This window comes from Xiphias gladius, chromosome 20 (assembly GCF_016859285.1).
Source record: "Xiphias gladius isolate SHS-SW01 ecotype Sanya breed wild chromosome 20, ASM1685928v1, whole genome shotgun sequence".
NCBI classification, from domain to species: domain Eukaryota; kingdom Metazoa; phylum Chordata; class Actinopteri; order Istiophoriformes; family Xiphiidae; genus Xiphias; species Xiphias gladius.
The window spans coordinates 11895920-11911522 of NC_053419.1; the positions used below are offsets into that span (position 1 = coordinate 11895920).

The following is a 15603-nucleotide window of genomic DNA, read 5'->3' on the forward strand; positions in this document are numbered from 1 at the left end:
AGAGAGGGAACCTTAGAGACACAAGCCAGTCTATTTAAAATGGCCTAAAATCAGTTCTTGATTTAATTCGTTTTTATTTACTCCTTTATATTGCAAATGTATAATATACATCTTTATATGTATCATTATTGACTGCCGTTTTTATTTTGAGTTTTAATCATCATAATAACATACTTCTTATTGCGATTATAATTATCAATTTTATTATTTTAGCTGTAGTGGTCGTATTGTAGAGCATTATTGTTCATTCTTGACATTTGAAGCTGCGGTTTGACAAAAAATCTTGACTCAAGGTTCACTTACTAGCTTTTCTGGGCTTTCAACCACATCTCAGGGTTTTCAATAGCATGGATGACAATTAGCAACCTTCATCTGCTGATGAAGAGATGAAGGCAGTGGAATACGTTTGAAAGATCCTGTAAAAGCATGTAAGCAGACCTTGAGCTGGAAACTTTCATTTACTCCAGTATTCTGTCGAATTGTGTAGCAACTGTACTTTACTTGAGTATCTCCATTTCCTGACACTTACCTTACTTTTCAGATTAAGATTTAACATCCAAAACATATAAGTTTATAAAATATGATGCATTTGTACAGATTAAACTGCCAAACACTCCATAAAGTAGGTAGAATTAGCTACAACTCGCCCAACAGTGAAATGCTTGCACATTTGTGCATATTTAACAATAAATCTCTAATATGGGACATCCCGCTGCATAATGAGCACTTCTACATTTGATTCCTCAAGTGCATTTTAATGATAATGTGTTTGTAATTGTACCTAAATAAGATTTTGAACACAGATCTTTTACTTGTACCAGAGAATTTTCAAATTGTTGTATGGATACTTTGTTTACTTAAGTATAGGATCTGAATACTTCCTCCACCATTAATATCATTATTATTATTATTATTATTATTATTATTATTATTATTATTATTATTGCCCCACGTCAGACTGTAAACTGTACTAGTAAAACTGTAGTATACACGTGATGATACCTGAGAAAGAAAACTCGATCACCGAGAGTGAAACGGCCATGAAACAGAGAGAGCGGCGGTGGTGGGGGGGGGCTCCTCTGCTTCATTTGACTTCCAAATGTCTCGACAGCGTCCTCTCAGTAGGTTGTTGTGTCGGTCATGGTGCGGCCCGTGAACAAACATACACCCATGCCACGATGTTGAACTGCTAGAGCCCTTGGGGTTAGTGTTCTAGCCGTTTTTTATGACATTGACGAGTAGCGAGATAAGGTCGTCGGCTGCTTCCTTCCTTACAGAAAGGAAAGTGCTCCACTTCCGTCTCGGTCAAAACAGTCCGCAGCCTTCATGAAAAGACTATTTCACTCAGTTATGATATGTTACTTTATACTACTCGCCCCCCACCGCCGAGCTTGGTTTAATCACGCGATGCCGTGACTTTGAAGGTGTAGTCCCCCGTTACTCACAATGTGGGGACAGTAACGAGGATGTGCCGGGAGCACTCTCATCCCCTAACCGGGGACACGAAGCTGATCCCCGTAACGCCAACTCTGACCTTTTAGGTGCATGATGTCGTACGCAGACTGGGGAAAGTTAAAGGAAGTGTTCAGAGGACGACCGTGAACACGTGTGTGTGTGTGTGTGTGTGTGTGTGTGTGTGTGTGTGTGGGTGGGTGGGTCCGAGCAGATGATGGAGTGGTTTCCTGAAGAGCCCCGCTTTTATAAATACGGCGTCAATCTCTCACTCTCTCATCGTTTACAGTTGAAGGAAGAAGGAAACAACTCATGAAAACACAAATAGCTGTTGCATGAACAGCAGGTAAGAATACTTTATTACATGACAAACAGCAGTCTGGGTTTGCGCAGCTTTAAAACTGAATTCATTATTATCGTATTTGTTGTTACTATTATGATTATTGTTAGCATTGCTGTTATTCACTAAACTACAGCTATTACTGATAGTAGAAGTTTACTTATGAGCATTCAATTATCTCTCTACTTGATGACTGCGATTTATTCATTTGTATAAGTATGTATTTGTTTTGTTAGTTGTGTTTTTCATTTTTAAATATTAATTTTGCCATTTATCCCCTTTTTGCCAAGTGTTTGAAACATTCTTTTCAACATTTTAAACATTTGTGTATTATTATTATTTTTGTTTTGTGTAATTTTAAAGTTTAAATAAAGGAAAATAGAACCATGCAAAGGTTTGGGCACCACAAGAGATTTCAGCTCTCAGATAACTTTTACTGAGGTCTCAGACCTCATTTAGCTTGTTAGGGCTATGGCTTGTTCACAGTCACAGTGTTAGGAAAGGCCAAGTGATACAAGTTTTCAAGCCTTATAAATACTCTGACTCCTTAAACCTTGTCCCATCAAGCAGCAGCCACGGGTTCCTCTGAGCAGTTGCCTAGATCTCTGAAAATTAAAATAACTGATGCCCACAAAGCAGGAGAAAGCCATAAGTAGAAACAAAGAGTAACTATTTCCTCAGTAATGTTATGTAATTAAGAAATGGCTGTAAACAGGAACAGTGGAGACCAAGAAAACTGTCAGATAGAACTCCTCGTAGGATTGATAGAAAGGCATATCGAAACTGCAAAAGACCTTCGGGAAGATTCAGCAGACTCTACTGTGCAGGGACACCTGCACAAACATGACCTTCATGGAAGAGTCATAAGAAGAAAACCTTTCCTATATCCTCACCACAAAATCCAGCATCAGTAGTTTGCAAAGGAACATCGAAACAAGCCTGATGCATTTTGGAAACAAGTCCTGCAGACTGATGAAATTAAAATAGAATTTACAGCCCACTGAGGTTAATTATCAATGGCAGCTCACCCACATTCACAGGCATAAAATGTTTTGCAGAGCAGCTCTTCAATTCCCCAGGAAAACAGCACATACAATGACTAATCATGTGCTTACCACAAAACAGTTCACTCAAACTTATAAATAAATTTAAATAAAGCTTTACTTGACTTATTGGTAGTACTTGGTCCTAACAGAATTACTCAACATGTACAATCATGTTTATGTAAGGCACCGTAGATAAAATAACTTTTAGAAATGCATGTTGCTGACTAAGTCTTTCCACAGAAGCCGGACATGATAACAGATGTTCCAGATAAAATGTTGTTTACTGAGAGAAAAACGGCTGTTTCAGGATTTGTGTGTGTGTGTGTGTGTGTGTGTGTGTGTGTGTGTGTGTGTGTGTGTGTGTGCGTGTGCGTGTGGGTGCGTGCGGTGATATAGTTCCAGAGTCAAACAACAGCATCCTTGTGCTATTTTTGTTTCTTTTTCACAGTAAAACAACAAGGAAGTCTTTTAATTTACAGTAGAGCTGAGTCATGCTCAGATTCGGAAAAACAATGTATGGCTCACCATCATGTGAGCAATCACTGCAGAGTGAAGAAGTGAACTAGATCAAAGCCTCTGTGTTTGTGGAATTCACATTTGGCCTTCTTCTGTAAAATGACACATGTTGTCAGTAACGTGGCCAAACATAGTCAAAATATTTCAACATCTGTAACATCTGTTTCTTCCTTAGGTCTCAATGGACTGGAGCCATTTTGTAATTTTACAAGTCATATTTCAGCCATCTCTTTCAGGTGTGTACAGCAATGGAGATACATATTTATGAGTAAATATGAGCACAAACAGGAAAAAAATTGCTACATGAAACCTTTCAATTTGACTCACAAGCCAATTTAAAGCTGCTATGTAAAATCATTTAGTGAGCATAATTCGATGTCGTATATTGCTGCCTCAGTAAACATTTAATGGCTGTGGATTAAATTTTCATTAATCTTGACATTTGTATTATTTCCCTGCAGTCTTGTTCACTGTTGAGGTAGAGCAAACCATGTACAAGTCAGAGTTGGGAGGAGATGTTGTGATGGGATGCAGATTTCAGCCTAAACCATCAAATCCTGATACCGACCTGAAGGTGACCTGGCACTGGATCACCTCTGCCTCTGCTCTGGAAGTGTACCAGATGAATAAAGGGCAGGAACACTCAATATCTCAGGAATTTCAAGGCCGTGTGAAGCTTCTGATGGAGGAACTGAAGGAAGGCTGGGCCAAGTTACAGGTCATTACTGGCAGTGATGTGTTCATACTTAAATAACATTTGTTGGGCAAGTGATGCGTTCTTTCCTGTAAAATTTCCTGTAAGTGACATGGTACACCTGTCTACACTTGTCCTCCCCTATTCAGCCTATTGGGAATTACTGATGTGTGGGTCAAATTTCCCACTGATGGTGTGGAGTGGGGCATAGGATGGCCTAGAAATGTCACTGGATTCCTTGCTCATGTAAAAGTATCCTATTTATCCTCCCGTTAATATCTGCACTCACAGTGTTGTGTCGGATGCTAAGGTCCCGCCATCTTACCTTTGTGAGGAGATTTCGGTGCATCGCTCACTTTCCCAAATCATATATGTTATTACTGTGCTTGATGAGTTTAATCAATGAGAAAGTTGTTCAGAAAGTTGTTGATATTCAAAACTTCTATTGTATAATACAGAATAAGACATGAGAAAGAGAGGGATAAAACGACAGAATTTACGATTTTGGTTAATTTAGTCCTCATTTGGCCATGAGGATATTTAATTCATCTTCTTTTGCCACTTTCCAGATCTCCAGGCTCAAGATGAATGACTCTGGGACCTATCAGTGTTTGGTGCAGAGCGGAGAAGGAGCTGACTATAAAACAATAAGTTTGTCTGTTTTTGGTAAGCACCAAGTCTGTAGCACTGTAACTTCTTTTAGGTTTTAATGTGAGGACTGCAGGGACTTTCTGTTAGGAAGGATCTTGCGCAATGGCCAGAGCATACGGTCATTTCTGGGCAGCATTATTCATTCTTAATCCGAAAACAAAAGTAGTACTGAGTTTGGTAAAAACAATACTTTTGGTTTATTTAAACTTTCCTCTTCCCCTTCATCTTCCCGTAATCAATATTATTCAAAATGTTTGAATCATAATTTTAAATTATATCATAGTAGTGCTAATCTAAACGTAGTTATATATACAGTATGTATATTCTCCCTATCCGATTCTCCTCTAGCACCTTATAAAGCAGTGACTAAACGCATTGAGAAGGCCGCAGATGGGGATGGATTGCTGCTAATCTGCCAATCTGAGGGATACCCCGAGTCGCCTGTTGTTTGGTTGGGTGGGCACGTGCATACATACAATCCCAACACCACCGCTGTATCAACACCAGACCAACTTTTTAAAGTCACCAGTCAGATACGCGTCAGCTCATCAGAAAAAAACAACTATACATGTAACTTCACAAATGATGGCCACTCTGCAACATTTCATGTTCCAGGTAAGTCTTTTATTTCCTTTAAGGCTTTCTACCTAGACCGTACTGAAAATGATTAACTGGGACAGAAAACGCAAGCAGACAGGGTTTTAAAATGCTGACCATGTAACTCCGACATCCCCAGGTCAAGTAAACACTGGGACTTTCTTACATGTCATCACCCATCTCTCCTCATTTCCTGTCAGCTCTCCACTGTCCCAACAAAATACAAAAGGATAAAATAATCAGTTGAGAGGCAAGCAGACAGTCAACAAGTCTTACTGACTCCTCTGCATTTGCGTCACTAATTTGAATTTGTAGACTATCACAAAAACGGAAAAATGGCAGTATGTGTTATGTGACGCCTTGGATGTTTACAGGAAATGTCATCATTTGCATACTTATCCCTATATACCACTGTTTCCTGTTAGCTACATATTTTTTTTCATTGAGACGTCTACCCTCAGCCCACTTCAAATATGGTTACTAACTGAGAGAGAGTTCTGTATGAGCATTTCAGCTCTTGCCCACGTTTTTTTTTTCCAGGGTGACAAGCTTCCATTCCACCGTTCAGTGAAGGTGTAGCTCGTCTTTGAGCTCGGAACAATTTAGCAGTGCGTAGAAGTGCTGTTACAAGAGGTTTTATCGTGTGTGGAAATGAGTGGCCTTTTTGTTTTTATGTAGGCTGTTCATGTTTTTGCTAATATGTGTGCCAAGGATCATTTGCTCTTTTGGATGCATATTGTTTGGACTTTATAAGTATAAGCTAAAAATATGAAAGTATTAATCCTGCTTCTTGGAGGTCACTGCACCTGAAATCAGTTGAAAGCAGTTCATTTTGATGCTAAATTAAGGAAAACGGTTGTAAATACAATGACAAATAGAGCAAAAGTAAAAGATCAAATCAAATAATCTAATCAAAAAACTATTTCGCAAGCACGAGGCCCCTTTAATTGCTGCACTTTTTTAGTTCTTGACTAGTAAGGGGAAGTTTGCGATGGTTTGACCGAACATATTAAAAGCATGGGTAGAAATCACAAAATGCCAAAACTTGTCCTGGCCCCTTTCATTGCTGAACAATAATTGTGATACTTTAGGTTTTGAGGCACATTTTAACACTAATCCTTCTTAACTCTTTTCACAGATGAAATACCTATTCCACAGGTAAAAAACAATGCCGTCATCGTTGTATTGAGCATAGGAATGGTAATGGGTGTCATTATCACTGGAGTGCTTGAGTATCGACGACGTAAAGGTAACCATTCATGCAGTTCTTTATGTATACAGTACATTATGTGTAGTGTACAAAAAAAAACAGCAATACATAGAATGCGGGTGTAGAATTGAGAAAATATCAAAATCAGATAGTCCGATCTCCAGTAAATTCTACATCAAATGAAAATTTGTGTTTGACACTGGCACATTAGACAATGCACACCAGGCATAACAATGCATCATAATTCCACATGCACCTACGGTGAAATATTAAAATGACACAGTGACAAATTGCAGCTATACAAGTAACAAATAGATTGTTTATGCACATCTATCTGAAGCCACAGTGCACATTTCCCAGCAACACACAACAACAGATACATGTGCAGTAGATTAAAATTATGAGCCAATCATCTTGGCCACTGGGACATTCAGTCTGTAGCCCGAAGGCAGGGCCTGACAAGATCTGAAAGCAGTCTGTGGGGGATGGGTGATGTTACTACAGGGCTTCCGGGTGTCCACTGAAAAGATATTTGCAGGAAAAAAAGAGTGGATAATCCAGTTGTTTGGTGGCAGGCCAAGTGCAATGTTTTATAAGTCCTTTATTATTTCGTCATTGTAAGTATTCACACTGGGTTATTTTTAACTGTTACAAACCATTTGAAAAAGATGACATAGAATACTGCTGTGACTTGAGTAGAACTTTTCAATAGGTATTAAATTAAGCTAAAACAACTTTAATGTCCAACCAGACCTGAAAATGTGTCTTCAGTCTCACCTCAAACAACTTTACTGTAGTGCTGAATTCATTAGTCAGCATCCAAAATGTATCCTTCCTTCATGTCAAAGCCATAACTTTGTTAACTTTTTGTTTTTGTCAAATGGGCAGAGGAAGTTGTGTCCAGTCAGTAAATGGCTATGTGTCATTTCAACAGTAGTGTGTGCATGTTGCATTAAGTCATTATACCAGTGAAAAAAGGAAGTATTTGTGAAATGTGTTGGTATTTATGTTTGTCATGTGGCTTTTCGAGGGAATTTTATTAGCATGTGACTTGATCAGCCTGTTTACATGAGAGTATGACTTAGCTCTTTTGGAAGTGTCACAGCCGAGGAGTTTGGAAACACCCAGTGAATCTTGGTTTGTGTGACAGGGGAATTTGAGGCTATTTGTTAATGCATGGGTGGTTTTTCTGTATAGCACATGTTTGTCATTTGTATAATCCCCAAACAAACACCTCTATCATTTCAATAGAGGGTTTCTAACCCGTTTTTTCATAAATGAATGTTTGAGCATGATAAGAGGTCTTACTTCAGTTACGGGTCGGGAAACGTGTGGATGACATTTTTAAACTAGTATCAGGAAAGAGTGAACCTTCATAGAGGCAACAAAACATAATAATAATAACCTTTATTTATATAGCACTTTTCAAAAACAACAGATAAAACGTATACAAACACATGATAAATGTGAGATTTGATTTTCAAGTGAAAATACTGTATGTAATTAAGATAAACAAAATTGAATCAATAAAAATGTAGCGCAGAACTAATTCAAAGCCAAGACATTGGAATCAAAACTGATTATAGCATCATCATAATAGCATACCACCCCATATACATACAGTATACAGTATATCACCACGCTGTCAAACATGGAGAGAGATAAGTGCATATAAAACACTTCTCAGAAATGTGCTTTTAAGAAAAAGATTTCCTCCCATTTTAGTATCACTTAATTAAGCTGCTTGAATGACTTACTGTACATTAGAAACTATTTATACAGTATACAATACCAAACAAATATACAGTACCCTTTGCTTAAATACATACATACATATATACTGTACCAACAAACTAAATTAATAGCAATGTTTTTTGTTTTTTTTCTTTTTCATAGAATCCAGCCCTCCCAGGAATCTTCTGGCCAACGGTTGGGGGAGGCCTGTTTCTTTTGCCTGTGAGTCTAAACAGAGCTTGTGCTTTTTCTATTTTTACCGTTGAGCATCATTGATTCTTACAGAGCCCCTGAAATGTCGGTATTACCTCACAATAACTTTTGTGCTACTTCGCAATATGTTTTGCATTCCCTCACAATAACTCTTGTGTTACCTCAAAATACTTTTTGCATTCTTCTTGATCCATGGGAAGAGTTTGTGTGTGATGCCAGTTTAGGGTAATGCTCTGGAGATACTTCAGAGAGGAGAGGTCATGTGTCATTTATTGCTCATTGCTCCTTTCTGAAGGCTTAGCTCCGAGTAGGCTACACGGCCTCGGGCTGCGAGAACAGCTGCAGCTGCTCTGCCTGACTGTGATAGCTGAAGCTGTAGCTATTTAGTGCTGCGGATGTGGCTACAGTAGCTATACTATGGCTACTCTTTACCGCTCCTATCAACATTAGCTGAAATAGCATTGATGAGGCAGACACTCAAGGTTTGAACAATACAGCCCAAGAGTTAAAGAATAGCTCCGCCACAACGCTCAGCCAACACAAGCATGTCAATTTACTGCATACAGACACACACACACACACACACACACACACACACACACACACACACACACACACACACACACACACACACACACAAACACACAACCCTTTTATGTAATTAATGTTACACCCATTAAAAACCAATGTTTCGGCCTGGTAATCAGAACAACTAAAGCCACAGCCATGGCTACAGCCACAATGACAGTAGCAGCAACAACAAAAGGTATAGCATCCCATAGCTATAGTCATGGGCTAATCACAGCTACGTAGGGCTTGTCTCAGTCACAGCCACAGCAGAAGCCAGTCGTACCGCAGTGTAGAGACCTAGGTTAACTAGCTTCCAGTTGGTATTTCAATATTGGCTGCAGACTGGAACGCAAACATTGTTTAGGAAAAAAAAAAAGATTCCACTGTGACCTTCCAGTGGCTACATAGTGTCCACTTCTGTTGAAAGGCACTTTTGAAAACTGCTACATAGACTAAATATCTAAAAGGAAGTGGAGGCTACAAGAATAAAACATATTCTGGGACAAATAGGTTTCTGAGGAATTAAGTTAAACTGCTGATGATGCGTTTGGGAAATATTTATACACTCCATGAAAGACACCCACGCTTTCTTTCACTCTCTAAGAAGAAGTTTGAGATGACACAGTTAGGGGTATCTTGAAACTCTCATCTCAATTTTCTCCTCCACCATGATGATTTATTTTACTATAACGTCGTATCTGGCTGTGTCAAATCTTTCTCAGTTTTGCTGACTTCTTGTTGTGCTTTGGATATCATGCTCATTTGCATGTGCCTTTGTGAGTTGATCAGCTATGCAATGTGCAGCAATTTACTCATGGAAAATAAAACTCGTTGGCTTAGCTTTAAAATGTCTAAAAGCCCTTGCTAGTCCACACTAGAGACTGTGTTACTTGTGACCAATGTGGTTTAACTAAATCTTAGCAAGCGAGCAAACAAATATGTACTGTACTTTAACAAGTAAGGCTAAAACTCCTATGCATGACTCACTGCATGACCTTTTAAAAATAAATAGCACAAGACTTACAGTTAAATTTAACACCAGTGTGCAAAAACTAATTTTTTACATGGACTCATCGCTCCTTCTCCTACGCACCTGTCTGATTACAAAAGTGCAAAGATCCCGTTTTCTATAATAGTCTATAATAGATCAATTTAAACTTGCATTAAGTTGTGTGTGAGCAGATTTACACCACCACAATTCTTATAGAGTCACTGTGGCAATGATGACTGGTCAGTACTTATGTAAATGTTATCTGTGTTAGTTTTGTAACAATGCCTTCCTTTCCATCAGGCCTACAAATAAACAAAGAAAATGAGGAACAGAGAACTATTTTTAATGAAGGTAAGTGACTGTTAGTATTCTATACATGATTTCTGTTTTTCAGTTGATGTATAAATGATCATACATCATTCATTTGCAGTGCTAGTAAATAAAAACCTGTAGGTTTTTGTATTTTTCTTTTTTTTGTGTACCTATTAAAAATTCCTGACGAAAAAAGGATTAAAAAGGATTAAAACTGCCCTTAGATGTTAAACACAGACCTAAAGATAGCCACATGACGCACGCACAGTTCTGAACAAGCGTGTCAATAAAGACTAGTTGAGTAAGAAAGCTTCTTCCTGAAATCTTTAGTTGTCTGCAACAGCATTAGACTGCTGAGCTGACTTCATAAAAAATATCCTTTACTGGAAAAAATATCATCCTACGCACTTCACGCCCTTTACTACCTCACAGACGATTATTTGATGAGTCTTCATCAAAGGATGTAGATATGATCATGATCAGGTCTATTTTGTTGTCTGCAGATCGCGTACAGGAAAAACTGGGGGCGTTTCTGAAAGCCTATTATTCTAACGTCTCCTTCAGCACAGAGGTGAGGTGCCACTTGGGCACTTTCGATGTGGAGGAGCTGCCTCACAGGCTGCAAAACATGTGAGTCACAAATTCAAAATTCTGAACTGATCATAAAGATGCCAGACTTGACTGCTTCTGTAATCTAATTTCCAGTAACAGCAACAACTTCAGGTTTTAATTCAAACCGCCGAGAACATTTTTTAGTTACCCTCTTTTTAGTTACCCCCTATTCACTTTGATCCCTTCCCTGAAAAATGGGATGAATTTCTCCACTTTTTTTATTTAAAAGGCTAAGGGCATCAAACTCCTTGTTATATTTCTGTTCATTTTACCCATTTTGAACTAATCACTTACTTCTCTTGAGAAAACTCCTATCACATCATGTATCACTTGATATAATTGCAGTACGGCTTTTTGAAAGAGATTTTTCAGCAACAGGCACCCTGATTCTCCATTGTGAATAAACTTTCTGTCTGAAGGCTCTTTCCCTTCCTACCTTTAAAGAAAGTTGTGTAAAAGATTGTAAAAAATTTCAAAGAAGAAAGAGAAATTTGTTCGTACTCATCTAATTTTATACAATATATCTGAGAATTGTGGGGTTTGACTCAGGGATCAATACAAGGCCCATTCATCTCCTCAGTCTATATGGTCTCTTTATGACATATAATTGGCAACCACCATATTCATTTCCATTTCTATGCAGATGATACCCCCTATAACTCCAAACCCTAAACCTGAAGCCAGCAAAGCTAATCTCATCGTGGTCTGCTTATGTGTGCTGGTCAACACATGATTCACCTTGCATGAGCCCTCCATTAGACCCCCAGTAATGCATAGCACATACCATAATGACATCGGTGATAATGAATTTTTAGGAAAGCTGAAGTCTATTTTTATCTATTTGTACAAGCCTGTACAGTTTACAATCTCAACTGTGGTTGCTTTTTTTTAGTGAGGGCCAGGCTGTTAAACTTCAAGCTTTAATCCCAGAAGCTGGAGAGACACTTCTTCTTGAGGGAACCGCAGGAAGTGGGAAGACAACCGTAGCCCACATCCTGGTCTCTTCTTGGACTGAAGGGCCCACACATGCCCTCACTAATCTCCTCGACCTCAGCATGATTCAGCTTCTCTTATATGTTGACTGCAGCACTCTAAAGCGTGACTTGTTTCAGGAAATAGTGACTCAGCTTTCTTTCACGGAGGAGACATCAACAGAGGATGAACTGAGGACTGTGTTAACCAGGTCCAGCGAGGCTCTGCTGTTGTTGGATGGGTACAGAGAAGGGAACCAAGTTTTTGATGAGTCCCTAAAGAGGTTCCTAAGCGAAAAAGGGGGAAGCAGGGTGCTGGTCATGGCCTGCCCGGGACATTGTCCCGTGCTCAAAGAGACAGTTGGACCAAGAGGGTTGCTGAAGCTCCAAACACAAACTGTGAAGTACTGAGGGCACTACAGTTTGTGACCAACAAATACATTAAGCACTTTTTACATTTTAAAAATATTTATATAATTTTTTGGTTGCTTTTGTTGCTGTTACACAATGTCTGTACAGATTTTTTATAAACCCAAATCTGCTGTGAAATGTACTGAATTCAAAGTAATGTACAGTTTGTATAAGAGATTCAATATATTTTAATTTTGTATTCTTTACTTGAAAATCCTGATTGTCATTTCAATTAAAACTATTACGTATTATTATTGTTATGTTACATGTTAACTCTTTTTAGCAAGTTAAAAGAACAAAGTACATCATTTTCTCCATCCCTTACAGTAAGGATGGAGGAACTCCAGAGTAAAATCTGTAATCCACGTTAACTGTGTTTGCACTGTTCATGAAACCCCTGAGAGTGATTTCAGATGCACTTCAAACACTTTAGCTGTTTCTGTTTCTGTTCTGTGTCAGTTCAGGAAAAAAAAGAAAGGTAATTATTAGGGTTACTTGCTCGACTGCAAGCAATGCAGCATCAGTTTCTATGCTGAAAAGGGAAGTGACTGTCAGTATTCCTGGCAAGAGACCATGGTGATTCCAGTAACCAAAAAAAAGTTGTTTTTTTACTTCTATGTTCTTTATCCTTTATCCAGTAATTCTTGCATTACTGATTTTATAAGTAATTCAGATTTTCATTCAGTCAGTATCCTTTCCTGTTGTATTATGTTTATTTTACTCTGTTATACATATTCTATTGCACTTCAACAACTGCAACATCAAACTAACATTACCAAATGCCTGATGGTGTGTTTTTGCACTACAGTTGATGACCCTGTGTGAGCTCACCTGCAGTCAGCAGTGATCAGCATGTCATTTCCTTTCTCTCACTCCTTAAAGTCTCTCTGGATAACCTTAAATTTACCCTATAAATTTGGAGGTGGAAGACTAAATGAGGAGAGAACAGATATTTATTGTAGTTGATATACAGTGGTATAGTGATATACAGTTTTGCAAATTTATTAAAAATCCCAAACTGTGATCTGTAATATACAAAAAGTATTCAGATGCTTAATTCAGTACTTTGTAGAAGCCCCTTTGGTAGCAAGTGCAGCTTTGACTCTTCGAGTCTAAGTCTCTACAAGCTTTGCACACCTGAATTTGGGCAGCTTATTCCATTCTTTCTGGCAAGTCCTCTCAAGCTCCGTCAGATTGGATGGGAAGCATCTATGAACTGCAATCTTCAGGTCACTCTACAGATGTTCTATGGGTTCTAAGTCCTGGCTTTGGCTGGGCCACTCAAGGACAGTCAGAGCCTTGTCACTCCAGTGTTGACTTAGCTCGATTTGTTCATTGTCGTACTGAAAGATGAACTGTAACCCCAGTCTCAGGTCACATGCACTCTGGAGCAGATTTTCTTCAAGGACCTCTCTGTATTTGGCTGCATTCATCCTTCCCTCAATTCTGACCAGTCTCCCTGTCCCTGCCATTGAGCAGCCCCACCATAGCATGATGCTGCTAACACCATGCTTCACCATCAGGATGGTATTAGCCTGGTGGTGAACAGTGCTGGTGTTCGCTGGATATAATATTTGGAGTTCTGCCCAAAGGGTTCCATTTTTGTCTCATCAGACAGAGAATCTTTATCCTCGTGCTCTTAAGAGTCCTTTAAACACCGCTTGGCAAACTCCAAACGAGCTGTCATATGCCTTTTACTCAAAGTGGCTTCCATCAAGCCACTTGTAAACTTTAAAGGCCGGATTGATGGAGTGCTGTCGAGATGGTCATCCTTCCAGCAGGTTGGTCACCACCCTGACCAAGGCCTTTTTTGCCTGGTTTACACAGCTTGGCTGTGCGGCCAAATGTTGATAGAGATTCATCTATACTGTTGTTGTTAAGAGTATTAGCATACTAATGGTGTTATAATGGTATTGTAGTGGTATTAGTGGTGCTCTACTAGTCTAGTACACAATAACATATTATGTTGGTAAAGTCCTCAATAATTAGTGACTTGTATGGAAGAATCTCCAGAATTCCATACAAGTCACTAAGAGAAACCAAGTGAAAGGCTTGGGTCATAAAATGGTCATATCATCCTATTAAGAAATGGAGAAATCTCTTTCTTTCTGTCCATCTGAACCTTCGATTTTCTTGACAAGCACACATCCGATCGACTTCAAACTTGGCAGGTGTATTGCTTAGGAACCAAAGAATTGCAGTGTCAACTGTGAAGTTTTTTGGATGAGCGGTTGTGGAGACCCTAATCCTAACCCTAGCCTTCCAGTTTGATGGGTACAGCACTAGTTATCAGAATGAAATATATAATCAAATATTGATTTATACAGGTATATTGTGATTATATTAAATGCTGTTAGTAAGACTACATATTTAACAAGGATTGCTCCAATATACTGTGCTGTTGCTGTTAAAAGATAATAATCATTACTTGATACAAAACCAACCACTATTAGATTACAGATTATCATGTTTTATTGCTTTGTTTTCAAACATAAATAATTCCCTCTACCTGCTGATGCTTGGAAATAAGTTATGAATGACTTCCTCTTCCTAATACTTGAGCACTAATACTGCAGAAACTGCATTTGCATGGTTGTGTTTATCCCTAGATAAAGAAACCATCTATCGTTCACTTTGTTCGTGTGAACTGGTGGAATGTTTACTTCATTTCTCTAGGAAGACTTGATTCAACATTATGTGAAGAGGAACAAGAAAATGTCTGACTCATAAAAGAGTCAGCTGATAAAATAGCTTATTTTATTTAAAATATTCCCATAATAAGTGTATCATGCTCTGGTGGACTGTGGCCGTTTACTCCTGGTCTTAATGACTTACACATACAAATATATTTCATCAAAGTTTCTCTCTTGGCCTATATCAATACACTGTCCCCAAAAAACTCTAAATTCGCATTATTGCACAAACTTGGAATACAACAAAACCACAGTAATTTTAACATTACACAAATGCTAAAGCTTAGTTCATTTGTGAAAATATCATGGCCACTACTGTGACTTTAAATACTATGAGGATTACAGTAAGAAATCTGAATCAGTGGAAATACCATAAATTTTGCAATATTTTGGAATATACTGACGGACAGAAGTGAAGTGGTTTATGATCCAAGAGCGGTTTGACAAGTATCTACTGTAGGATGTTTACATACTAGTAAGTATTGCTGTAAGCCTGTTTTGTTTTTTTAAATCAGTATTATCATTCTTTTATACAAGCACTTGGTTTCAGGAGGAAAATGGGGTGGTTTCCCTCCCTGCTTTTTCCTCAG

General features: G+C 38.5%; 1 protein-coding gene across 2 annotated transcripts; it reads left to right on the forward strand.

Annotated features, from left to right (window-relative positions):
- Positions 1 to 1701: 1701 nt before the first annotated feature.
- Positions 1702 to 12887, forward strand: si:ch211-241b2.5. 2 transcript variants are annotated; one of them, XM_040157867.1, is made up of 10 exons: positions 1702 to 1798; positions 3530 to 3590; positions 3816 to 4072; positions 4618 to 4714; positions 5048 to 5314; positions 6435 to 6545; positions 8403 to 8462; positions 10315 to 10365; positions 10830 to 10956; positions 11831 to 12887. In XM_040157867.1, exons 2-10 carry the CDS (start codon positions 3536 to 3538, stop codon positions 12318 to 12320), a joined length of 1515 nt encoding a protein of 504 aa, XP_040013801.1. In that variant the 5' UTR covers positions 1702 to 1798; positions 3530 to 3535; the 3' UTR covers positions 12321 to 12887. The 2 variants fall into 2 exon arrangements, with proteins under 2 accessions (XP_040013801.1, XP_040013802.1); XM_040157868.1 differs by lacking the exon at positions 1702 to 1798 and having other exon boundaries at positions 2252 to 3590.
- Positions 12888 to 15603: the final 2716 nt, after the last annotated feature.